Genomic DNA, 27,524 nt, shown 5'->3' with positions numbered 1-27,524 from the left:
CTTCCAAAACAAAACTGTGTTAATTTTGCAAATAATAAAAACGTATGTTTATCAAGGATAACTGAAATTGGAGGCTTTTATATTTGGTACACTCCTCAGTGTTATGTAAAACGACTATACTCCTCCTAATCCAGATGTCCTGATGACCCCCCTCATAAGCAGTTGGTACAGGCCATAGTGCTCTAGCCCACTATCAACCCCTTCAAGCCACACACACACACACACACACACACACACACACGCCACCCTACAACACAACTGAGCTTGTCTGACAGAATGAGCAAGACTGCGTGTGTGCGTGCGAGACACCGAGAGGCAGCCAAGATGAAAGTGTGAAGCAGTGAGAGGGAAAACCTAGAAAAAACAGCAAAGGCGATCAGAAAGGGAGGGGAGAGGAAGAGTCAGCGAGCACAGCAGGAAAGGCAGAGCAGAAGAAAAGACAGAAAAGAGCAAAGGGAGATAATGTGAATGTTACATCTTTAATAACGCCCGTACCAAAGCCAGGAGATGTAATGGATAGATGACCATCCTCTACAAACACACCAGCATTCTGTCCTGGAGCCTTGACAGGAGGGGACAAGACAAATTTAACACCTTCAAAGGCTTTTAAAGGCTCTTCAACCAGTCCCACACCATCGAACCATGTCGTCTGCTGGGTCAACTAACCTCAAAAAACGTCAGGCATGTAAGTAAATGAGTTAACAGAAATGTAGTTAGAAAAACAAAGCCGTAAACAGACCTGCAGTGCATAACTTTATGACCCACACTGGAAATTACTCTGCAGAGTAGCTTTAGTATTGTAGCTCTTTTTCAGTTTACGAGGGTAATTTAACAAATTGCTTTCAAGAGCACATTTCAGAATATTCCAGGCAGTGAAAGTCTTAATATACAACTGAGATTTCTAATTTCCTCCTAGTGCAACAGCCTTACATGACTCACAACCCAACATCCAGAGCCTCAAAATATATTTGACATCTCCTTCATATGACATCTTTCATTTAGCATCATTAAGCTCTTTTATAAGACAGCAAAACAACATACACTCTACTTTGTAGGTAGACAGTAGGTATGACATGCATGTTATGTTAACTTTATTTAAAGACTGTTACTGAAATCTGGTAATAAATTATTACCCATGATTCATTTATCAGTTTATATGATCCGACTTTTCCTTTCTGCTAAATGAGCTGGACAGAAGTACAACATGAGTAATGCTGATGTTGTTTAATCACAGTGAAAGGATAAGAACTAGTTCTTAGAGTTTCTTCTTATAGTAACAGGAAAGATCTGCTGACTCTGATTTACTTTCTGGGGAAACACAGTCAGATTTATAATTGAACCAGTGTAATGTTAAAGTGTCCACAGAGTAATGTGCTATATTAATGTGCTCTTTAATAATGTCTTTGTCTGTGGGGTTGTGTATGGGCAGTACTGTACACAGGAAGATTAATAGAAATGTATGTCCGATAAAAGCACTGTTTAGACTGGCCTAAATATGGCATGGCTGGAGGTCATCTTTGTTTTCAGCTGTGAGTGAAGTGCTTTAATGGTTTTGGGAATGGGAACAGCCTGGGAACAGAAAATTTGATCAGACATATAGAGAGTGGGTGGTCAGAGGAGGTTTACATTTAATCTTACCATAGGAGTTTGAGATGAGAGATAACTAATAAAGTATTAAGAAGCATTAAAAAGTGTTAAGTAATAAATAAAAGAGTGATGCCACATATGTATTAAACTGTAGTTTAATGTACTGTTAAGTACTCTTGAATCTAGGCTTCAGGCTGTGTCTCTTGTAGTATAACATAGGCTAGTATAATGGTGGTGCTGGGTGTTATAGTAAGAGCATACTTTAAATGACCAGTCTTGATTTACTATCTGCCACATGGCTGTGTGTTTAATGGATATGTGAGTGTGGGCAGCGAAAGGAGTGAGGAACCACATCGGGGGAGGTGGCTGTTGTGGTGCAGTGACCTCACTCATAAATGATTTATGCTTGATGGACTACTGTTGCTACAAAGCCAGGAGAAAGGAGTGGTTGGCTCGGTAAATACTAGTAGTAATTTCTAAAAATTATGAAGCTGTATACTGCTGTTAGATGGGGGTCTCCGGGGGGGAATTAGGAGATGTAGGAGAGAAAGGATAGGGTTTAAGATGGATGGGCTGTCACACGTTATTGGTCATGCAGTGTGACTGCTGTATCAGCTCTCTTACGCACATAAGCGCCCAATCTCTATTCACTGAAAATGGAAAGATGATCATGGGATTTCTTTCCACTTGCCACAAGGGGATTACATGTTACACCATGTGACTCTCCAGTTCAATAGGAACATTTGTTTCCAGCGCCTAGTGCAGTGGCAGAGAACTCTTGATATACAGCTGCACCATTACAATAACACATATTCATATATTGAAAGATGAATGTTGTTATCACAGAAAAGATACTTATATCCAATAATAAAAGCCAAGCATTGCAGTTTATCAGAAGCAGAACAGCTGAAGGGGACACTGCATCATGCCCCGGTGATTAGAGGATCAAAAGGAAGAAAAGAAAATCATGTGCTTCAGCTTAATTGTCACCTCTGGCCCTGGAATTCATATATATCCTCAAGCTCAGAAATTCACACATCACCAATACCTTTTGTGTTCACTGGAGAACGGATCAACATCAATGCATGTACAGAAATGTTTTAAAGAAAAAGAATGTGGAATGTAGATAAGAATAAGAAGAAGGAAAACTTTCCATATTAATACAAACTCTATTATTTCTATGCAATGTCAGATAACAAAAGCATCAAACATGCATGGTGGCACTGCATCCTTTGTATTTGTCAGAAAGAGGTGTAGCTGAGTTAAGCAGACCTAAAAAGCTCTTTATCCTCAAATCACTGACACTACAGTTACTTTAAACCAGGGATAATGCACAGCAGATTCAGGATGCAGAACAACAATCAGCTTTCTTTGAAAAACCTCCTTTGAAAAACTTTCTTTCATTCTCTTTTTCTGGCTGCACACATTAATATACACTGCAATCAAACCATTGAACTAAGTCCTCATGCAGTAGGAGTCCAGTGTAGGGTGTGCAGATGAGGATGGTACAAGTATTATGTAACAGTAAGATCTAAGTATATATGATGTGGGTTGAGATCAAGAAAGGATTTCTGGAGGGGTCAGGGTAGGGGATGGGAACACGTCATGTAAGAGATCACAAGCATCGTGGGATTCCATCCATCCATCTATTCATGCACCCATTTTCTTCCACTTATCCGTGGCCGGGTCGCAGGGGAAGCAGCCTATGCAGCCTAAGCAGAAAAATCAAAACCTCCCTCTCCCTTGCCACCTCCTCCAGCTTGTCCGGGGGAACACCAAGGCATTTCAGGCCAGCCGAGAGACATGATCTCTCCAGCATATCCTTGAATGCCAGCAGTATTCCTGGAGACTACTTAAATAAATTACAAGAAAGCTTGCAAGATAGTTTAGGCTGTGCTTTGTCTTATATACTGCATTTATATTGAAATGGTTTAATAGTTTGCACATACTTCAATAAATTGCTATTTTCATTTTCCTAGCAAAATATAAAGAAGCATTGGTTGCACAGCACAAAATCAAAAGCACCGGAGCAAAAGTGCATTATGTAATGTGTTTTTCTGGTTTGATGTGAAATTCAAAAGATACCATATCTAGCTTATTAGCGTACCACCTACTTACCTCTAATTGGGAGTCAATTTCTAATTAATGGATCTTATTATACAGCACTATGGATAACAGCACATTTACAGCTCCAGGATAATCATCAGCAGAATGAGTTTGAGATGGAAGGTGGTTCTTGCACACAGCAGTTATACATAAGTATTTCTTCTGGTTCAATCAGTGACTGTAACTATATCACTGTGTTTTAACACACAGTAACACTTGCAATAAATATGATAAATCAATTTGGAACCCACATATTTGTAGCCTTGTATTTTTCCTTTCGTTTACTCTCTCGATTTTATTTTCTTCTGTATTGTTAATAAGCTTCCTGTCCTGAGGCCTGCATTTCCAAAACAAAGTAAAACTCACACATCATCTGCTTTCTCTTTGCTGACCCACCTTTAGTAAGCGCTTTCTATGTGACCTGTATTTTGCTGCATACATTTATATAAGAGTGTGAACAGAAATGGATGTGTTCCACCATTTACGACTATTTTATCAGTCTTGAAAATTGTCTGGTGTTTATCTATAGGGCTCTCTTTCCAGCTTAACTCTGGTCTTTAATTTCATTTACACACAGTACTTGCAATGTCAGGTCAAAAGAGATTTTATCATTAGCTGTAACGCTTATTCAACCCCCAATTCCAAATAAAAACAGAAAATGATTTGAAAATCTCACAACTCCACTTTGGTCATAACAGAATATAGAAAACATATCTATGCTTAAACTGAGAAAGTTTACTATTTCAAGAAAAAAAAAAGTAAATCACTTTGAATTTAATTGCAGCAACATGTCTCACAGAATTTGTGACAGGGCCATGTTTACCACCATGCAGCATCTGCTACTTTAATGTACTGTCTTGCTAAAATATGCAAGGCCCTCCCTGAAAAAGACATTGTCTGGATGCGAGGACATGTTGCTCTAAAACCTGTACATGCCCTGATGTTGTTGTTCTAGATATGCAAGGTAGTAATTCCATTCTGCACTATCAAACCATCACAGATGATGGTATTATCAATACAACATCTAATTTATATCTATAAAATCTGGAATCATGCATGATATAGTATGATGTCATTATGCTGACTAGAAAACACCAAACAACAGGTTAGGTCCTCTTCATTAGTACATAGGAGTCCCTGAAAGTTACTGTATATTTGTGTAATGTATACATGTGTATACAATGTGTGTTTGTATCATCTGTCTGCATGTCTACAAGTCAGTCTACTCTTTAGTTTGTCTTTTGTTCACTGGTTTCTCAAGAAAAACATATCTTGATCTCAGTGACAACCTGTTTAAATAAGGGATTTAATAACAATAATAATCCCTGTCAAAAGCATAAGATTTCCCTCTAGAAGCTATGACCTCTGCCTGGTAGTAATGTAACCTTAGCCAGTTTGCATGGATACCTCCTACACGTCTTCCACAGCAGTGTGGCAGGAAACCCAAAGGTTATCTGAATGAGTCAGTTTTTTACATATATGTTTCTCTCCCACGTCAGGGCAGACAGATGGGGACATGCGGCTGAGACTGTGTGTGGGTTGGACATGTCCATTGGTCAACTCAACTAGTAATGCAATATGATTTTTAGATAAACAGACAAAGAGGACGAAGGCAAGAGAGAGTCACAGAGATACAGAGAGAGAAAGAGACTTCCATATGGCCAAGGGGCAAAACGAAACTTTATGTAAGCTGTTCAGTTTAATCATGGTCAAGTTTCATCATTATTAAGTAAGTAAGTACTTAATTTGTATCAATAATTTCACTGTTGCCAAATGATTCCTCTAAAATATTCATGGACACTGGCAGGTGGCAAGATGGTGGAAGGGTGATTTTAGTAGTTTGCATTTCCATCATTATTTAGTCAAAGATCATATTAAGTTTCATACTATTTCTCCTGCATTTCACTGTTGATTTGAACAACTTTGTTTTGGAGTGTAGTCTAATAAAGCCATGTCATTTAAAGCTTTAGCAACTCTATATGAAAAACAGATGTAATCACTGCACTATTGGCAGGAAGGCCTTCGCTTTTGCTTTATGTGTGTCAACATATAGATTTTTTGGAGTTAGAAATGATCAGAGGGGTTGGAGTGCTAAATCATCAGCTAAGGCCCCAGTCACACAGTCCTTGACTTGACTTGTCAGCAACCCCGAAAACAACTAGTCGCAATGAAAAAATGTGTATTTGCCATCTAGCTGGCCATAGGCTGCAGGCGGATGGTGGTAGTCGTTAGGTGAAAGTGCAATTGCTTTGGTCGTTTGCATGGAAGACGCAGGGTAACCTGCAAACACACACCAGCTGCCCTCCGAGTAGGAGTGATACTCCAAGCAGTGTGAACAAAAATCCAAAATGGAGACTCACTTTTACTTTGAAGTGAGACTCAAAGTAAAAGTGATGTCTGCAGCAGTGAGACCCAACTTCTGCTTTAAAAGTCAACATTTTTTCAAGCTTTACTGACATTCAGCCAGTAGTAGTGTTTGTAAAGAAGTTAGCATTTTTTCCATACTAAATGGGTGATCACAGCAATCTGATAGTGACCAAATTAATTACAAGAAAGCTGTTGGTGAAGCCCTTTTCTGTGATCCACTTCACCTAACAACTGGCAGCAAAATCCAGCAACCACTTTATGGTTTGTTTAACATATATACATGTTAATTATATCTCTGACATTGCCCGTTTTAACATGAAAGTCATTCTTCAAGTGAGTCTCAAGTGTTTGTTTTTTTAAATCTTTGAACAGTTGAGTTTGTCAGATGGTTTGAGTATATTTGTATTTTTAAGCTAGTGTAGTACTGACATGTTCATTTATTACATCTATGGTCTGGCACTGGTATATGCTTAAAAACACAGTACACTTTTTTCCAATGACTGTCTTCCCACCAACTGCTTAAAGGGGCAGGCAAAGGGACAGAACTTCCTTCTCAGACCAATTGAATGACAGAATATTGGGTTATCACTCATGGATGACAGTGGACACAATCTTCCAGGGAAGAAAAAAGTACCCGGCAGACTAACAAGGTCTCTGGAGAGAGAAAGAAATTAAGGAGAACCCAGGGTGACACAAATGGGCTGTTGTCTTTGTTTTCAGGCAGGAGAACATTAATGCTCAGTGTAGAAAAGTAAATACTTCTCTTCATGTGCTGACATCAAAAGCATGTTGAGTTCACTGAGTGACAGAATACAAACTAAATAGCATAAATGCATAAGCACTCAGTCATGTGAACATGCTGACACTTTCAGATTTACACATACATGCATGTACACATATCCCCAAAACAATGATGACATGACTCAAAGTGTCAGCTAAGGGTGCCTGGGGGGGAAAGAGGCCCTGTGTTTGCTGAGGAAGATGTAGCACAATTACACAATCACAGCCTGTCGACCCAGTAGAGGACAATGCATGTGGCAGAACTGAGGACAAATACTCTCTTATTTTTCATAATAATAGTTTAAAAATAGCTCCATTTCCCTAAAATCTTCAGCAGACTTCACTGAACCGATTCACCAACTATATGCGAGTCTGACTGTGAACACTAGAGGTCAGACCAGCATCATCATTTCTTTGCGTTAGGTAAAGTTACATAAGGGCTGAGTGAAACAAACATGGAAAGAGAGCAATAAAGAAAGAAGAAGAGGAAAGAATAAAGTATGGAAAAGCAAAAATGACAATTTCTCAATAGAGACTCTCCATATCAGTGAGTTTCACTGTTAGTACAAAGTAGTGTAACGTTAAGAAGTGAATGGGGACTTAAAGTAGGATACTGATTTCGTATAACTGCAAGAAAACATTGGTAAATTGACTGCTACTTATAGTGTTTTTCTACTCCAGCTGAGTATTCAAAGCACCTTCTCCTACAAGCCTCATACAACACTTTCATTTTATGCCTTTAAACATTTTGTCTAATACTTAAACACACACACGCACAATGTATGTATGCGAAACAACTTTCAGTATCTTGTCCAAGCTACTGAAAATCACATAGACTGAAGGTACAAGGGATTGAATCACCGCCCTTCCAAATAGCAAACGATCCATTCTTTTTAGTTACTCATTAAACGTATCAGACACAAAATTTGTGACTAGACTAACACAATTTTGAGTGCTGTCAGAGATACATTTTTGAGCTGTGTTTGTTGTCCTGCGTCCTTCCATATTTAATGAAAATTTACAGAATTTTGTTATTACTCAGCTCTTGGCATGATAGCTAGGTGTGAACTACACCACAAATCCAATGACTTTCACACAGCCTTAAAGGACAATGTGAAAGTTACTGACAAAACTTTAAAAAAAAAAAGCACAGCTGAATCAATCCAGAAACAACATAACACTTGTTTCTATTTGCATGACGATTGCACAGTTATTATTTACCATTAAAAGAAACGTATTATTATTTACCAGTCTGACCAGTAGGCTACACTCGCATTTCTGGAAATAATTTGTCATCTGTTTCATGGTATGAGTTTGAATTCAAGAGAACAAAAAAAATGAAAAGAAACTTTTGTTGTCCCTTTATTTCTTTATTGATTTTATGAGGCGAGCATTAGAAAAATTAATCCTGTACTGCAGCTCATATGAGGTATATAACACACCTCAACTACCAAGGAATGGGTGGCTACACGTTTCTAAAGATGCAGACAATGAAACGGAATGTGAGGTGACGTGATCCCTTGACCTTTCTCCTGTTCGCCAACTTTCATGAAAAAGCTGTTTAAACCTAACTCCATCTAAAGGCCGAACAGAATGAATCAAAATATAAGGTTATAAGTACATTTTTAGGTTGATTTATGAAACTACTCCACTACTACTGGGCGAGGATGTTGTTATGTTTATCTGACTAACAGATTATGTTGCACTCAGAAGAGCTGCCCTTCTAGAGCCTTTATGCATCAAGAAAAGAAACCCACATTTTGTACCCTAGAAAAGAGACACCTTGTGTTCCTAGTTATTAGTATAACACAGCGCTACATTGAAAGGAATGTAAAGCCAGTGCTTTAATGTGCTTTCTTGTCTTTTTCTCTCTTTTCTTGATCAGCTGAGACAGACAAGACTCAGAAGCTGTTAAACAATGACTCTGCTCAACACCTAAAACTAAAAGAGAGACGGCGCTTTTTTGAAGAAGTCTACCAGCATGACATGGATAATGACTTACCTACTGCCCAACTGCAGATTGACCATAGGAAGCGTGAGTGATAATCTATCTAATCCCTATCTAATATGTATATACATACATATATATATATATATATATATATATATATATATATGTATGTGTGTGTGTGTGTATGTATATACATATATACATACACATATATATATATATATATATATATACATATATACATACACATATATATATATATATATATATATATATATGTATGTATATACATACACACACACACACACATATACATACACATATATATATATATATATATATATACATATATACATACACATATATATATATATATATATATATATATATATATATATATATATATATATATAGATATATTATATATAGACAGATAGATAGATATGAGCATGATAATGTGTGAGTTATATCCTGTTCATGCAGCCCCCATGGGTAGTATCTCTTCGATGGAGGTGAATGTGGACACCCTTGAGCAGATGGACCTGATGGATGTATCGGATCATGAAGCCCTTGATGTGTTCCTCAACTCAGGCTCAGAAGCAGATGAGGGAGCTCTGGCGTCTCCACTTCCAGGTGCACCGTTTGCCTCTCGGGCACAATTAATCTGCTGCCACTATACCAGGGGTCGGCTCTTTAGTCCTTATAGTGCGGCTCTGCGTGGTTTGGGAAAATAAATTAGTAATAAACAAGTATTTAGCTGAAGTGTATTTTATTTATGTTAGTTCTTTTTTTTTTAACTTGTACTGTAGTTCTAAATTGGAAGATTATTGTGATATTGAAATATAAAAATAAAATTATATTCTATTATTTTTTCATTGCTCAAAATAAGCGTCACACTCGCGGAGGCCGGTGTACCTGCCGAAACGCCGTGCATTTATCGAGACTTTCAACCCCAGGTAGGCCAATTATGGATCTTCGGATCCACGTTATGTCAGCAGCTATTCTCCACCGTGAACTATGTTAAAAACAAACACCGCTCACGCCTCACAGATGACAGCTTACAGTCCTGCTGTTCAGAGGTTCAGGAGCAGAAGTCTCATTGTACCATGGCAGACCCGACGATGTTTGCATGAACATGCTTTTCAGCATCTCTTTATTGACCACTTTTCACACACGGTTGCTGTACGCATACAGCCGGCTGTAGCTTTTCAGCTCACAGCCCGACACGTACCAACAACAGCATAGATGGCACAGACTTTAAGGCGGCGAGGCGTGATTGCGGGTGCTGCTCAGGTGCGTCCGCCTCCCCTGCAGCGGCGCTGCAGACCACACCCCGCCACACACATTAACCAGGTAAAATACATATTTAGGAAGAATTTTGCAAATATCTATTTTTCTTTTTTCAGCAGCATAGTGCTTTTTTTAAATTATTTTTTTAAAAGTCAGGCCAAGGCTCCAAAAGCCCAAAGGTGATATAAGGGTTTTGTTTGCTGGATCATTTTAGTTCAGCTGGGTGTCTTTCCTTTTGTTATATTTCTTTAAGAGTTCAAAATGTGTTAATTACATAAATAAAATGTAATTTTGTCTGTAGCACTTCATGGATTTCATAAGCAACACACCTTAGTTGTTCACACAAAGCATAAAGGTAAAAAACAATATATACAGTGTTATCTTCATTTTAGATGTCAAAAAGTATTTGCGGCTCCTAGTGTTTTCTTTTACATGGGAACCGGGTCCAAATGGCTCTTTGGGTCCTAAAGGTTGCACTATACTATTCAAAAGCTATTCTTGTACATAGATTTCCCATGCAGACATTTTTTAAGCACACCACTTACTCTGGCCCTTTCAAGATCTGTGTACATTTGGTGATGAATTTTTTTTTAACATTTTTTTTATGAAAGAAATGTTGTTTTCAAAATAGGACATTTTGTTACAAAAATGTTTTTGTTTTGTTTTTATATTTTGTCAAACAATGAGACAGTGCTGTGCTGAAATACTGTCTTGATTCATATATTCTAATATTTAGGTGTACTGACATTTTTGGTTACTTCTCTGGACAAAACTCACTTGAATAACAATAACACTGCAGGGCAGTTTGGGTCAAAAGTTAAAGGCTTTATATGACATTAAGGGGCATTTGGGTGAACCTGATCAAACCCTGTTCAGACTTTAAACATGGTGACAGGTACCAACATATTCTAACAGACTTTAATTGCAGAGGGTGAGGAAGACGATGAAGACGATGAAGATGCCGAGGTTGTCTACAGGGAGTGTGCATCTCTGAAACGACAAAATGAGCCGTTCCGTAGCTCGCAGTCTCGCATTTCGTCTACATCATCTGCTTCCAGTGATAGCAGCGCGAGTGGCGTGGACACACCTGTGATCCAGTCGGATGATGAAGAAGTCCATGCAGACACTCTGCTGCTGACCTCTGCGCCCCAAACTAGGGATGAAGAATCAGACGACGAAGAAGCTGAGGAAAGATACCATCCGACTAATCATGATAAAGTCTAAATTTGAATCACTTAGGAGCAAAAATCGCTCTCTGTGTCTCTTTCTCTTTTTATGTAATTGAATTTCCTCCACATGGATGCAAACCCCAGCATGGCTGGCCCAGTGGCAAAGTTCAATGTTTTTTGAAAGTGTATTTATCCAGAACTTTCAGTTGAAATTTAGTGTACACCCAAATAACTGTGGCATACTTAATTAATTAATTACTAACTGAAATTTTTAGGGGCTGTGTCACTAATAGCGCTTGTATGCAAATTTCCATATGGGACATTCCATGCTCATGCAGTAACTTGTTTTGGTTGAAAGGAAATGGCTTAAAGTAACCCTAACCTCTTACTGCCGGAGGGAATTTTCCCTCCTCCCCATTCTTGAAACTACAGGTTCCAAGCAGCCGTGTGAGGAACAAAACTGAACTGAAATTGCATTTGCTGAGCAAACAAATCTTTATATATGGCTTGCATACATTAAAAAAGGAAATTCAAGAGATCTGTAGTAATAATATAAAGCTTCCTTACGTTTCACACTGAAACGTAAAAATTCTGGGCACCTTGGATCATATTTTCCCTCTTAATTGGCAATTACAGTGGGGCAAAAAAGTATTTAGTCAGCCACTGATTGTGCAAGTTCCCCCACTTAAAATGATGACAGAGGTCAGTAATTTGCACCAGAGGTACACTTCAACTGTGAGAGACAGAATGTGAAAAAAAAATCCATGAATTCACATGGTAGGATTTGTAAAGAATTTATTCGTAAATTAGGGTGGAAAATAAGTATTTGGTCACCTCAAACAAGGAAAATCTCTGGCTCTCACAGACCTGTAACGTCTTCTGTAAGAAGCTTTTCTGTCCCCCACTCGTTACCTGTATGAATGGCACCTGTTTGAACTCATCATCTGTATAAAAGACACCTGTCCACAGCCGCAAACAGTCAGACTCCAAACTCCGCCATGGCCAAGACCAAAAAGCTTTCGAAGGACACCAGGAAAAGTATTGTAGACCTGCACCAGACTAGGAAGAGTGAATCTACAATAGGCAAGCAGCTTGGTGTGAAAAAATCAACTCTGGGAGCAATCATCAGAAAATGGAAGACATACAAGACCACTGATAATCTCCCTCAATCTGGGGCTCCACGCAAGATCTCATCCCGTGGGGTCAAAATGATCATGAGAACGGTGAGCAAAGATCCCAGAACCACACGGGGGGACCTGGTGGATGACCTGCAGAGAGCTGGGACCAAAGTAACAAAGGTCACCATCAGTAACACACTACAACGGCAGGGAATCAAATCCCGCAGTGCCAGACGTGTTCCGCTGCTGAAGCCAGTGCATGTCCAGGCCCGTCTGAAGTTTGCCAGAGAGCACATGGATGATACAGCAGAGGATTGGGAGAATGTCATGTGGTCAGATGAAACCAAAGTAGAACTTTTTGGTATAAACTCAACTCGTCGTGTTTGGAGGAAGAAGAATACTGAGTTGCATCCCAAGAACACCATACCTACTGTGAAGCATGGGGGTGGAAACATCATGCTATGGGGCTGTTTTTCTGCCAAGGGGACAGGACGACTGATCCGTGTTAAGGACAGAATGAATGGGGCCATGTATCGTGAGATTTTGAGCCAAAACCTCCTTCCATCAGTGAGAACTTTGAAGATGAAACGAGGCTGGGTCTTCCAACATGACAATGATCCAAAACACACCGCCCGGGCAACAAAGGAGTGGCTCCGTAAGAAGCATTTGAAAGTCCTGGAGTGGCCTAGCCAGTCTCCAGACCTCAACCCCATAGAAAATCTGTGGCGGGAGTTGAAAGTCCGTGTTGCTCGGCGACAGCCCCAAAACATCACTGCTCTCGAGAGAAGATCTGCATGGAGGAATGGGCCAAAATACCAGCTACTGTGTGTGCAAACCTGGTAAAGACCTATAGTAAACGTTTGACCTCTGTTATTGCCAACAAAGGTTATGTTACAAAGTATTGAGTTGTATTTTTGTTATTGACCAAATACTTATTTTCCACCCTGATTTACGAATAAATTCTTTACAAATCCTACCATGTGGATTCATGGATTTTTTTTTCACATTCTGTCTCTCACAGTTGAAGTGTACCTCTGGTGCAAATTACTGACCTCTGTCATCATTTTAAGTGGGGGAACTTGCACAATCGGTGGCTGACTAAATACTTTTTTGCCCCACTGTATAGTGCAACAGATACTATTCCCATCATGCAAGTTATCAGACTTCTCTATGAACACCTTCCTGAAGGTGTGACTCATTTCAAAGGGCCGTGACTATGAAACCAAGATCTCATGACCTAAATAACTTGTGCTGGAAAGACTTTTAATGCAAATGCAAAAGCTGCATAATACAGCTCAATTCTTAACTTTAGACTTCCAGAAGGGTGCATTTATGTTTAACTTTATGTCTGCTATGTATATGTGTACACATTTAAGCAAGGCTAAAACAACACGTCACTGTCTTCAGTTCTTCCTCTCAAGAAAGAGAAAGTAATTCTGAGAGTCTAGAAAGGACAAAGTCTTTATCCAGCACAGAAAGATAAAAGTTAAAGTGAAAACAAGTAAGTGAAAACATTTTTCTAAGTGAAGCTCCACTTTTAACCTTGAGACCTCAGTGATCGATATAAAAGAAGAAAAGTTAGAATGAGCTGTTTAGTCCATTATCTGTGACTTCTTTGTCCTAAGTGTGAGAATGCCTTTGTGCACGTGTTCAATCTGCCAGCATCTGGCTCGAAGGGTGATGTGCCTATACAGAGTTCAAAGTGGAAAATACACAATAAAAGTCAGGGAACTCTCCTCGTTGTGATGGAAAGATAAAAAGAAGAATATTAGAAATGAGTCACCAAAACGAGTCACAGTGAATACCCTCCTCCTTCTGCCAAAACCTATATTTCTTTAAGATTTTATAAATTATTGCTTTATGCATGTGGAAACTACAGAATCATGAATGGAAATATTGTATTTACATATGCATGGTGTTTTGTTCTTGTGACAACTTCATATGTTTTCAGTACTACTAGTGTTGCATTACTGAACTATGCAGGTGGCACCTGTTCTCCATTTGACGTGTTTTTTGGACAATGCATATTTATAGCTAGAAGGAGTGGCAGTGACTCAGGTGAACGCAGTTTGTGTGTGAATGCTCAGTGTTTAATGTGTGTCTACGCAGATGCCAAAAGTTTCGTGCATTCCCCAGCTCGGCCCTGTGACTACTTCCAAATCAACCTTTATACAGTGTTCCTATGATGTGTGCATCTTATTGCAAAATAAAAATAAAAATAATAGTTGGAACAGTTGGAAGTATTTTCATTTGCTTCAGATTTTGCGGATTTTGCTTCATTGTTGTTTCTGATGTTCCAGCATTGCATTAATAAATAGACTGCAAGAGAAGTAACCTCACTACATGTAAAAAATTTTAATGGCAACTCACAAAGATATATAGTTCCATAATATACTGGCTGCTTTAGTGCCCAGCAGCTAGCTTTCTAGTTCAACCAGTTTGACAAATTTGTTTTGGATCACCTTTCATAGAAGCAACTGCTATCTGTGGCTTCTTTGTTTTGCCCATCATCGTGACAAGCAGCGTTTTTGCTGAACTGCTTAAAAGCAACACACTATAACATGTAGCTGTAAACCACATAGCTTGTGGGAATCACAGTCAATCCTTCACTATTAACCACATTCTGACTACTTTTGTCGACTCCATCCATTGCTCATGTTTTCTGTGTAATACCCTTTGGGTTTTAAGTAGACTAACAACAGCACTGCTATGGCGGGCCTTCAATGCACCACCAACCTAAATGACGTATTTTAATGTATAAGAATAAAACACCCTCTACCCACTACATTGTTAGTCAGGTTCTGATTTCCAATACTGGCTATAATAATATAATATAATAAGCTCATTCCAGCCCATTTCAACCAGCTTTTACAGACGTCACACACTTTTAGGGAAAATTCTTAACTCCTGCCCAGAGTTTAAGGAGCCACACTTACAAAGCAGGGCAAATTGCTGCTAGTTTGAGTTTCACAAATGGGAGTGGAGAGTTCTGTGGGTGATCCAGTAACGAAGACAGCCAAAAATGAATAGACCAAATTTGGCGAGAGTAACATACTAACAAAATGAATGCATAAAAGCACGCCAAAAGAAATACAGACAAATCATATATACAAGAAGATGCTGAAGGTAAATCAACGTTTTTGATACAAGGATAACTATTCTTTTTTTAAAAGGTGCTGGGGACTGCTGTCCTCTGTGTAAATCATCTGGATCTTCTCCTGATAAACTAAGAGAGGAGTTGCGTTATTACAAACTATTCCACGGTATAAACCTTAAATTGTCTGTAATAGCTGACTTTTATGTTGTCTTGAAGAAAATATAACATTTACCATTAATTCTCAGCTTATCCATATGTTAATGAAGATATCACTACTGTGCCATGTGCATGTTTTTTCTACAGGCTGTGTGAGACTATGTGAGGCTGAGGGGATTCCCTTCCTTTCTCTTACACCGTTCAGTTCAGGTAGGTTCTGGTCTGCTTCATCGGGACACTACTTACTGAAGAGCACGGATATGCTAGGCTTGGCTCTGAATATGCAGGGTGAGGACTAGAGCTGGGCGATAGAACGATAACGATATGTATCGCGATATAACTTTTACTCGATAGAGAAATTAAGCTATCGCGATAGACCTCGCCGCTCTTGTCCTCTTAAAATTAAAAAATTAAAAAATTTTTTTAAAAAAAGGTCAGCCAATCCAAACTAAGTAGCGCAGAGCCGAACCAATCACAGCCGCAGCGTCACGTCGCGTGACTTGTTACGTACAGCACAAGTGCCAAGCCGCACGTGTTTGTTTGGGAAGCAGCCAGCGGGTAATGGAGCCAGCGGATAATGGAGGAAATGAGTGTGCCGACTAGAAAAATCAACCGAGCGTGACCGAAGAGAAAACAGATGATGGTTCCAATGCCGGAGAGATTGTCGAACGGAAGAGCCATAGAAGTTCCGTAGTGTGAAGGTATTTCGGCTATTTCAAGTCTGACAAAAAACACAGTAGCGTGCACTGTAAATTGTGCCGAAAGCAAGTCTGGAAATACAATAAACTGGTGCATGCGTCACACTGTGCGCCACGTTATTGTTTCGGTGAAATGAATTTCTACAATACTGTTACTGTTAATTCTACTCTCTGCAGTGTTTAAATGCTTACATATACACACAGTTACTGTCCGTCCACACATACGACTCGGTTCTGCTTCTATGCCGCAGCTTTGTTTACTTTTTCCCACCGAGGCTTCTAGACTTCTGATTGGCCAACATTTCTTCACGGTTAGGAATCTAGCGCCACCTGCTGCTTTGGCATGTTCATAGCAGCGTTTTTCTTCATTTCTGCCTTTATGTGTGGACGGGATTATTTTTTAAAACGAAAACGGAAAATCTCCGTTTTCAAAAATACCCGTGTACGCGTGGACGTAGCCTCAGTCTCTGACTGGAAGCGCTAATTCGTCATTCGGCTTTTGTCAGACTAAAGTAACTGTTAAAACTGTTTGAAAAGCTCAGCTATACAACAAGGAGAGATTGAGAATTTCCTTTTAGTTCTCAGTTTATTTGATATTGACAAAAGTTAGTCAGTTTTGTCTGTTATTCTGTAAAACAAACTAAGATTTATTTTTAGAATTAATATTTTGTTTCTAAGTGGAATTGACAATTTAGTCGTCTGTTTCGTTTGTTCTATTTTGAAACTTAAACGCTTTAGCGGCTGCCTTTTGTGTAGTTTGCAATATTTGCCTTTATTTATCTGAAAAAGTCTCATGTTCCTTAAGTACATCTACCCTGTTGAACTTATTATGGGAAATAAATATTTAAATAAAAACAAGCTGCTGATTATTTCACATTTTACTTGTGAGCAACGGCACATTTAAATCTTACAAATATAGTTATTTGGCTTATATCGTGATAGATATCGTTATCGCCTGAAATGAAAAAAACATATCGTGATATGAAAAAATCTCATATCGCCCAGCTCTAGTGAGGACTCAATGAAGAGTTACAGGGCAGAGCCAAATTATTGGCACTGAAGCCATAGCCTCCATCCATCTTTGCCAGTTACGCACTTACATCTCCTCCTCCCATTCCAAATAAATAAACACTTACTTATCATCTATCAAAACCACATCAGGTACAAAGTAAGACATGCTTCTTTGTGGCAAAATGTCCGCTGCAAACCTTAGTAAACCCCTTTTTGTGTGTGCTTCATTTACAAAGCCTCCTTCTGAAACGTTGAGCTCAAAAAAGGAATCTCCTACAAATACATATATAATAAAACCAGCTGCAAATATACCTGTTTCCACACCTTTCATTCACTAAACTGACACTGACTAACACTTAAAACGGTTTTGTGTGTTTATATTTATTATTTGTGCATTGTCTTGTGTAACTATTTTCTAACTGACAAGGTCAGGCCAGGTTCTTTCATACAGTATCAACCTACTTTAGAGGCAGGTATAGCAGTAATAAGTACAAGTACTGAACCTAATATGCAGGTTTGAACTTGTGTGCACTTTGCTTCATTTTCAAACACAATATTATAACTGGCACTTTACAATAGGCAACACTCATGTCAGTTTTTTAAGTCGCTTCTTGCCCCCTGGCAGCTGGGATAGGCTCCAGCCCACCAGCAACCCTGTATATAAGCAGAAGAAAATAGATGCATGTATGTTTTAAATTAGGTTATGACCTAAGATTTCTTTGGGGGGTTTTTTTTGTTTGTTTTTTTGTAATGGTTTAACCACCAGCTTATGGTTTATGCTCAAGCACTATAATGAAATAATATTTTTAATACTTAAATATAATTGTTGTTTTTATAATGACTTTTCAAAGTGATGTTTTTTGTACAAAAAAACAAACAAAAGAATAGTAAAACTAGAATCCAAATGCCAAATTAGTTATTTACTGAAATTGAAAGACAAAAACTAGTTTTCGAGGTTTACTCTTGATTAAGTTCCAGCTTCTCCAGTCAAGTTGGCTGGCTCAAATGCCGGTATAAACTAGAGATGGCACGATACCACTTTTTTATGTCCGATACCGATACCGATATCATAAATTTGGATATCTGCCGATACCGATATGAATCCGATATAGTGTTTTTTAATCAACAAAACTGTTTTTTAAAATATCTTGCTGCATTTTGCAAGTCTGCAAGTTCATACTCAAGTTTAAAACAACAACTACACTAAAGCTATTCTGTTATACCTGTATACAAAAAAGATATTTCATAGTTCAGCAATACTGATCAATCTAATAAACTTAGACCTACACCATCCTCCCTATTCTGGTATTTTAAAGAGTACTTAGCGTAAATATTAAGCAGCCTAACTAATAGGGTTCCAACTCCCAGCAACAACAAAAATAAATAAATAAAAAATAGGGAACCACCCCTCACGCTCCACCTCATGATGCTTAATCGACGTAATCAACCTTAATTTGATGCAGTGTGAAAAAAAATGCACAGAAATCAATTATTTTTCAAGAAATATTAAATAGATTCAACATCTTTCTTCAACAAAATTGCAGACTGCACAGATGGTACCTTCCCAAAGTAAAAAGTACTATAGCTTACTAGGGTATATATATTAGACTTAATAGTCACTATGTACAGTAATTGACTTCTATTCATTTTACATCAAATTAAAACTTTGGGTGTCAGATAATTATTTATTAAAAGCTAGACATTTTAAATGAGAATAAGAAAGAAAAGTATGTCTTTGTGCCCCCTTTTCCCAGTTAATGCCCTATCGGCCCCCCTGGCTAAACTTTGCTAGATCCGCCCCTGCACAGTTACCAGCCGTCAGCTACGTAGAAAAAGATCCTGGTGTAGAAATTAATATTAAATAAATTCTAACAACAGCTTATCAAGCTTAAACGTGCTGCTGTTGTTCAGCCGCTAGTTTGCTCTTTCTGGCGCAAAGTGGACCAAAAACAAACGAGAGACAGACTCGCGACAGAAAAGCCGATCAGCTGATTTAAGCAGTTTCACGATTGAAGTAGCAGCCGGAGAGCGAGAGGCAGTCGCTTGTTAAGCTTAACGTGGGAATGCTTTACAAACATTCAGAGATGGACTTACACACTTGCTTTACTTCTCTCGGGGATAACTTTGTCGGAGATGAAATGCCAGGTTGCTAGCGAAGCTCCACATGCTATCCAGACCACCGACAGGTCCTGCATGCCACAGCTGCTCTATCACGTGATGCATACGTTCTGAGGTGAGTTACGGCGTGTTGCAAGTTTTGTGAGGTGCTTTCGTGATATTTAATGGATCAGATTACATTTTTTATTTTTCTCCGATAGCCGATCCAGTAATTTAGGTCAGTATCGGACCGATACCGATACGTAATATCGGATCGGTCCATCTCTAGTATAAACAAAATCATTTAAACAAGTTTTGACTTCTAAACATTTGATCTGTTAAATTCCTGATTTGTTATACAGTACAGTGATGGCTACCAGATAGGGCTGCCTATCTGGTAGCCATCACGAATCATGATTACGTCAACTATCAAAATCATCGACGACAACTTTTATAGTCGACGCGTTGTTTGAAGCTTTGTAAGATCCTAAAAGATGCAGGACTAAGTAGTTGGATTTAAGAGTGTAATAATGGACCGAAACAGAAGATGACAGCAATGCAATACAAACATGCCAGCTGCAGTTACATGCCAAAGAAGAAGAAGAAGCAGTCTCCGGTATCGTAGCTGTGTCCAAATTCACGGGCCTCATCCTTCGGAGGCCGCATTTGTTGGCCAATTACGTTACAGCAAAGCGACAAAGGCTGTTCAAATTTGAAGGTTTCTTCAAATGCGGCCGACAAATGCGTCCTTCATTTCTCCAGATTGGAAGGATGGGTTGGGTGTATCCTTCGTGGCCCAACCTATCCCAGAATTCATAGCGCAGCCCAGCCAATTTCATGTTCCAACAATGGCGGCAGCTACTGAGTTTTAATATTACTCTTTCTGGGTCACAAAATAAACTTTTAACATATTTTCAGGCAAGAATGTAGCTGTGTAAACTTCATATATCTGCTCGATTTATCAAGACATCACATATTTGCAAAAGTGCTCTGACGATTTCGGAGAGGTCTGTTAGCCACCAGCTCGATAGCTAGCCAGGGTTCAAGACTCACTAGAGCTGGCGAGAACACCCCCCGCGGTCTTTTGCTACTTCAGTTAAACACGATATATAAGTCACTTAGATAACGTAAAAATCTTATTGTTTGCCTTTTTTCAGTGTTTTATTTGTTCCTGAGTAAATCAGTTTGGCTGAGATTAAAGTTATAGTTTTCACACAGCTGAATAAACATCAAACAGAAAACCGAAGTGTGAGATGATAGAGAATATACTCCGGTGTCCTGTTATATTTTAGATAGCAAGGAGCAGACGGCTGAGTTTATTAAACTCCACCAAGACAATTTGCCAATTTCATTAAAAGTTTAATAAACTGTCATCTTGTCTTTATTTTTAGTTAGCACATACCTTAAAAACTTCAAGCTGTAAGATAATGATAGTTATATAAGAGCAGATGCTGCTGGTGCAATAAGCTGTACGTTTTACTTCCAATTTATGCATGATCTGATTAGTCAACTAATCGCAAAAATAATCGGTGACTAGTCGACTATCAAAATAATCTTTTGTGGCAGGGCTACTACCAGAGCAATGAAAATTTGCTTTGAATATCATGTCAAGGAATCACAGATAGCTCAAATTTAAACCCTATTTTGTTTTAAAGATTTGTGCACCATATCCACTGATTCAGCAACTTAGTGAAAGAAGCTAAATAGGTGCAAGCACCAAAAATACAGCCTATAAGTGGTTTCTTCCAATAATTGTAACACACTTAAATCTTAAAGAACATGTAATTAATTACTCCTTCTTTTTTAAGATAATGTAAATATAATTCTTATCAACCAAACAATAATTATTATCAGAAAATCGACAATTTTGTACTGTATCAGGTGGGTTTGGGATGTTAAATTTGTTAATAGTCACAGAATAGTGACAGAATAGTAGAAAGAATAACAAATTACAAAAAGAAAGCTAACTTCATTGACAGAGAAAATAACTAAAAAGAAGACTACAAAAAAAAACAATTCATGAAAATACAGCAGGTTGTAAAAGCCATCTTTGCGTGACAAACATAAAAGCCTTAAGGTTACTTGGGTCTAAAGGGAGGAGCTCATTTTTGTGCCAAGAGTTTTATGTTTTATGTTCTGACTCTGCAGTGGGAAACATTTTTGAAAAATCACCTAACTAAATCTCTGTGTGAAAAGGTGCTACATGTAGTGATTGGTAAAAGTCATGCAGATTTTTGAAAATGATTGTGACTAATTTGTTTGCACTGTTGGATTGCTTTGTTCATGTTGAGGTTTTGGAAAAACCAAACTATGGGCAACTTCTTCCATGGATAAACAGTGTTAGGCATCAATTACTCTGGTGCAATCGTTAAGCAAATGTGAACACTATTTTGATGCCAAGAAAAATATCAATAACACTACCTTCTCACTGAAAATGGAGTCTTCATTGGAATTGGTTATTGAGAAAGCTTTTCCTACAACTCCCAATTCTTTTTTTTAATTTATTTTTTCCTTGTTTGCTTTATTTTTCTCTTACTATCTCAACTTTAATGTATATATAGTGTTTAGAGAACCTCTATGTGTGTGATTCAGAGAGAGAAATCATGAGAGGCAGTGAGCAGAATATATCCCTGTCTTTCCATAGATGAAGGCTGTTTGTATATAATTTATGTACAAAGCTCCTCAGCAGGATTTCTCTCAATTCAGCTCATTTTGACAGCTTTATGGCACACCATCCAAAAAGCCCTCAGGAGGTTGATATGTCATTTACATAAACTTATAATATAACTTCAAGATACAGAGCAAAGACACACCGACATAAAAACTAAATGTCCATAACATTAAATGGTCTAAATGTTATCATAAAAGTTAAATACATATATACATCTAAACTATGTGGTTCTTGTTTAACACATTAACACTAATTCACACTCAAGCAAAGGTTTGGGGCTGCAGTAAATTATTTGTTACTTAAGTAAACATTATTGTTACATTCCACCTATGGTCCTTTTCCTGCTTTGATATAATGGTATGGGTATTGTTAGAAAGATAGTACTTACTACACTATAACTTTTTTGGAGAGGTTTGGCACTGTGCTCCCACGAATACACACACGCATATACACATATACAGACTCTGGAGGCAACTACTGTAAGCCTGCAGATAACTCCACAAGAATCTGTCAACTAACCAGCCAACACTCTTCATAGAGCCAGAATTCATTTTGTCTGGTTCAACAACCTAGCAAGCACGCTGTGGTTGTGTTGAAAATAGTGGAGGCTGCAAGGAAGCAGATGAAAATAAGCAAATTACTTTCCCACATGTTTAAGCTTGTTGAACAGGTCGTTTTACAAATGACTATATTTGGTTTCTTCAGGGAAGGTTTACACATTCACATACTGTTAAAAAGATAAGATGTCAACTTTTGAAAAAGGTTTTTATTTCAGATTTGGGGTTTGCCCTCCTCATTGTGACGCTATCATCACTATTCCTGTTATCAAACAAATATAGGGATAAATATGTAAGAATGGGTATTTACAGTTGAAAACTCATCTATGGAAAATGCAAAAATTTGAAATTTTAAATGCCTGTGAATCACTGTCATCTTGAAGCTCTGCGGATATGTCTTCACACAGGTGTACATGTTTTAAAATATATCAGGAATCCCTGGAAATCTTCATAGGAAGATTTTCACTCAATAGCAGCTTAAAGCCTTGGTAATACTTTCCATGCACACAAGTCTGCTAGGGTCCACTGGGGGCCAAGTTACATAAATTTTATCAGATGAGTCCGTGTGGATGCCCTCATGTTTGCCTGTTTTTTTGTGACTTCTCCCGAGAGAATTTTAATTACAATGCACCAGCCGCACATGTGGCCCAGGCAGACTCCAGGCCAAGTATAACAGGAATGATTACTTGGCTGTCGGGTGTCCAGCTGTCCTTGTCTGCAACATATAATCAATGCATAGTTGACGTTCACAGCACTGAACAACACAGTGTTAATTTACTAAGAAAACTCAATTATTGTTGTCTAAAAAGTTCTATGTTTCTCCAAAGCAGCGCCAGATTGAGGTTAAACAAGGTCAACCAGGAAATAGAGAGAAACAATGGCAACCTTGCCAACTCTATTTGATCAGTATAAAATATGCCAAGTCACTAGAACTGGAACACAATGGAACGATAGAAAAGATACTCTACTTCTGGTCTTTTTTTATTTATATATTATCATATATACACCTTATCACCGTATTTTTTTGTTCTACAGACAAGTTAAAATTATAGTTATAATTTTCTGAAATTACAGTCCAGTATAGTGACTATCTGTATCATAACAATCCTACTACAAACAGTAGTAGGAGGCCCAAACAGCCACCGATTTATGCAGCTCTCTATTTTTTATTGGCACTGGGCCAGGCCTCGCTAGTGTCAAACCCTGCAGATACTTTCATACTTGCATTCCACAGAAACAAAGCCTCCCCTCCCATCACGGTGTACTGAAACAGGTTAGAAAGAGCTAGAACTCATTAACTGACATTAACTGAAAGTGGTTAATAAACAAGAGTGTGGCGTTTTTTTTCCCAGCCTGTCCTGTCTTACAGATTGTCATACTGCTACGTAATAACTGAAATAACAGATAAAACAAACATCTTAACAAGAGAAGCCTATAGAGTATTTACAGAGCTAATGATGGAAAAGCAAAATGTATTTGGCACAACTAGCGCATTCAGATCATAACTCTGATAGTAAAAGCTGCCAGACCTTTACCTCCTCCGTAGATTTTAGAGATTAAAGAATTTAGTTTTCTTTCTTTAGTGGCCACGAGTCATTTAGTAGTGGCATCAGTCTATCAATGTACTCCTTTAGGCTTGGTAGTTTTACTTTTTTACTGAGTTTTAAGGTTTACAATTTGAACCTTCTTTATGTTGCTTAGGAAGGCTCCAGGATATGAGTTGCACTTGCCCATTTTGTGTACTTTTAAAATATTTTTCTTTTAAAAAAACAAAGAAACAAAACACCTGGAAGCTTTTTTTTATATGTGGGATGTCGTGGTCAAGTTACACTAGGGCCCATTTAATGTAATTTTTTTCTGATTTAGCTTCTCTATCCCTTTAATTTATACAACACAAGTACAAGTACACAGAGTTATTCAATTTCAATTCAATTCAAGTTTGTATACATATACATTAGGGGTGCAACGATACACAAAATTCACGGTTCGGTTCGGTTCGATACTTTGGTGTCACGGTTCGATATTTTTTTTTTTTTTTTTCCTAAATGACATCAGAAACAGCAGTATGCGACATTACGTGATGGCAGAGCTTCAGTTCATCCTTTGTCATTTTTTTTTTTTTCTTTTTTTTTTTTTTTTTTTAATAAATAGGACAGGGGGAATGAATGAGAGAAAGAGGGGGAGAGAAAGAAAGAAAACCAAAGGGGAGAAGAGACGGTGAGAAGGGGGGGGAAGAGAGAGAAAAAAAAAAAGAACTCCTGGGTCACCTGTATGGAGAAAAAAAAAAAAACAAACAAAAAAAACAAACAGAGGAGACAGCAAACAACAAAGAGCAACATAATAATAGAGAAAACAAAGCACCATCACAATAAACTAGCTAGTCATAGATATCAATATTTACTAAATAATAAACGATATTGTGCAGCACGCAAGATAGACAGCGCACAGTGTGCTTTGAGGCAGCAGCCAAGAAAGCTTTAGTCCGCGTCTGTGAATACCCATGTGTGCATACCTGTGTGGATCAGCATGCTTGCATTCCAAAAGTTTCTCCATGTAATGATCTGCTAGGGAGTGTGGGGGGACCACAGCCCCGTCCTCCAGGGTGTGAAGCGGGTATGGAGGAGATCAAAACTCCAGACATCCAGAGGCCCCCAGAACACAAGAGACCATGGAAGACCAACAGAGGGGCAGCCGCGCCACTGTTCCAGTAAGAGCTGAGGAGAGTCCCAGATGAGGGCTCGCCCAGCAGCCGCGGAGCAGAAGTCAGGGGGAGTTGCAGTGACGCGCCCGTGAGCTCCGCCGGCCCCCAGCTGTGCCTGAGTGACCGAGCCCCAGGCCGAGAGGCCGGGGGCACCCCACCTCCAAAGGGGCCCGAGCGAGCCCCAGGCCCCAGGCCCCGACAAGCGGCCGCCAAGGAGTGAGCCGGTGTGTACCCGGACGCCCACCCCCAGACACAAAGAACCACCAACACACCGACACCTGAGGGAGTCCGCCACCGGCAGGGGAAGTGGTGGTGGGTGGAGATAGGCCTCCAAACCTTGGAGGGCCTGAGGTGTCCCCAGAGAGGTGGCGTCTGATACCCAACCTGACATATAGACACAGACATACAGGCACACACAGACACAAACATCCATTCCCACCCTCATGCTCTCATATGCACTCACTCCACACTCAACCAACGTGGAGACAGACATAAAGAGACGCTGTACACACAATCACACTCCCCAAGCGTACTCTACAAACCGGGTCTAGGTACCCTTGCCCCTGGAGGGGGGAATTGCACCCAGACCCAGGTGGTGTTACCTTTTCCCTGCGGTGGGGAGAGGCAGACCACCCCGACTCCGCAGCAGCAGGGAGGCCCCACACCCCAGACCGCAGTCGGACGGCCAACTCCTCCTACTAGCCCTCCCGCTCCAGCAGGCCGCAGAGAATGGGGGTGGGAGAAGACTCCAAACCTCCCTCCACCCGCTCATTGTAGTGTTGATGCATATGTGTTCTAAGGTGCAATTAAAACCCAGGAGGGCATGGAGCTACCTGCCAAGGAGCAGCAGGTAAGCGCATAGTCCCTCCTGCTAGCCCTCAATGACTAAGTGTATTTAAAATTGAGAGGTGGGCAACGACGTCAGGGGTGAGGTATACACCCTGATGGTAATTTGGACTCCGTGATTGTGCCCACCCCCAAGATCCTATATGTATGTGTAATGAGAGTGTGAATAATGTGAATGTCTAAGTTGTGGGATAAAATTGAGGCAGAGGCAGCCAGAAGGGGACGGGGGGACGGGGGGGGGGGGGGGGGGGGTAGCCTCCTCTGCACCCTGGTGACATACCCCCACTCCAAGACCCTGCATGTGTGGGTGGTTGTGGAGGAGCGGGAAGAGGGAGGCAGCTGGAGATGGGGAGGGAAGGAAGGGAGGGGCAGGTAACCCCTCCCTGGGGCCAGCTCCCCCGCTGACCCCAGTAGGCACTCCCACCCTTCGCGACCCGCCAGGGAAGGGGGGCCCAGGCCCATCAGACCGGGGCCCAGTGCAGTAGCGCCCTCTGGCTCCACAGAGCCCTGGACAGTCCACCCAACCCCACCACAGAGAAAACTGCACCCACCCCACCATCCACACATCTTCCAGACTACATAAGACGGTAAACGCCCAGGCTGAGATCTTCCTCCACCTCTCCTGTATCTCCCCCTCCTGCAGAGAGTTCCTGAAGAGAAGAAAGCTCCTGCAAGATGTGACCATCCCCCCCACCAGTTGAAGAGCCCCCCAGGCGGCTCGACGCACCGGCGGCACCCTGCTCCAGGGCCGGGCCCCCATGCACCCACCCGCCCACAACCCCAGCAACACACCAACCAGGACCCAAGCCCCCGAGGCCCGACCCGGGCCCCAGCCCAGAGACGGAGTGCCCCCAGAACCTCACGCCCATCCCGGACCCACCCAGGGGCAGCCAGGTTGCCAGGTCAGTAACCCACGCCCGTCAGCACAGACCCTCCCCTAGCCCCGCTGCACGCAGCCGCGAGGAAACAGTCACCTGAGAGCCAACAGAGCCCCCAACCGGACGTGACCGCTACCCCGGGTTGAGCCCCCCAAGGAAGATGCCTCCGGGGAACCCCCCGACGCCCTAAGCCTGTCCCTACCCCCTCACCAATCACAACAGTGAAGGCGGGACCAAACTATGACCCCCCACCCCCACTAGGTGATGGAGCTGATAAAAGGGGCCCAGAGCAATTGATCTAATGTGGTGGTAGAGGCTGTGTCAAGACTAATGTAATCTAATAGATAATTTCTATATTGGTTAGAATTAAGATTATTTTTATTTTTCCAGTTCATGAGGACTGTTTTCTTGGCTATGCATAGGGCAGTGAAGATCATATGGGCT

General features: G+C 40.1%; 1 protein-coding gene across 1 annotated transcript; it reads left to right on the top strand.

Annotated features, from left to right (window-relative positions):
- The first annotated feature begins 225 nt into the window (after nucleotides 1-225).
- LOC146550820 (dysbindin-like) lies at nucleotides 226-11,927 on the top strand. Its single transcript, XM_085260765.1, has 4 exons — nucleotides 226-685; nucleotides 8,726-8,875; nucleotides 9,275-9,424; nucleotides 11,010-11,927. Exons 1-4 carry the CDS (start codon nucleotides 643-645, stop codon nucleotides 11,303-11,305), a joined length of 639 nt encoding a protein of 212 aa, XP_085116891.1. The 5' UTR covers nucleotides 226-642; the 3' UTR covers nucleotides 11,306-11,927.
- Nucleotides 11,928-27,524: the final 15,597 nt, after the last annotated feature.

The sequence above is a fragment of the Mchenga conophoros genome, linkage group LG20 (assembly GCF_057382185.1).
Source record: "Mchenga conophoros isolate Kocher_MC1m ecotype Shallow Benthic linkage group LG20, M_conophoros_male_GT1.1, whole genome shotgun sequence".
NCBI classification, from domain to species: domain Eukaryota; kingdom Metazoa; phylum Chordata; class Actinopteri; order Cichliformes; family Cichlidae; genus Mchenga; species Mchenga conophoros.
Note: the sequence above shows the minus strand (reverse complement) of the source record. Positions and strands in the feature narration are given on the sequence as shown.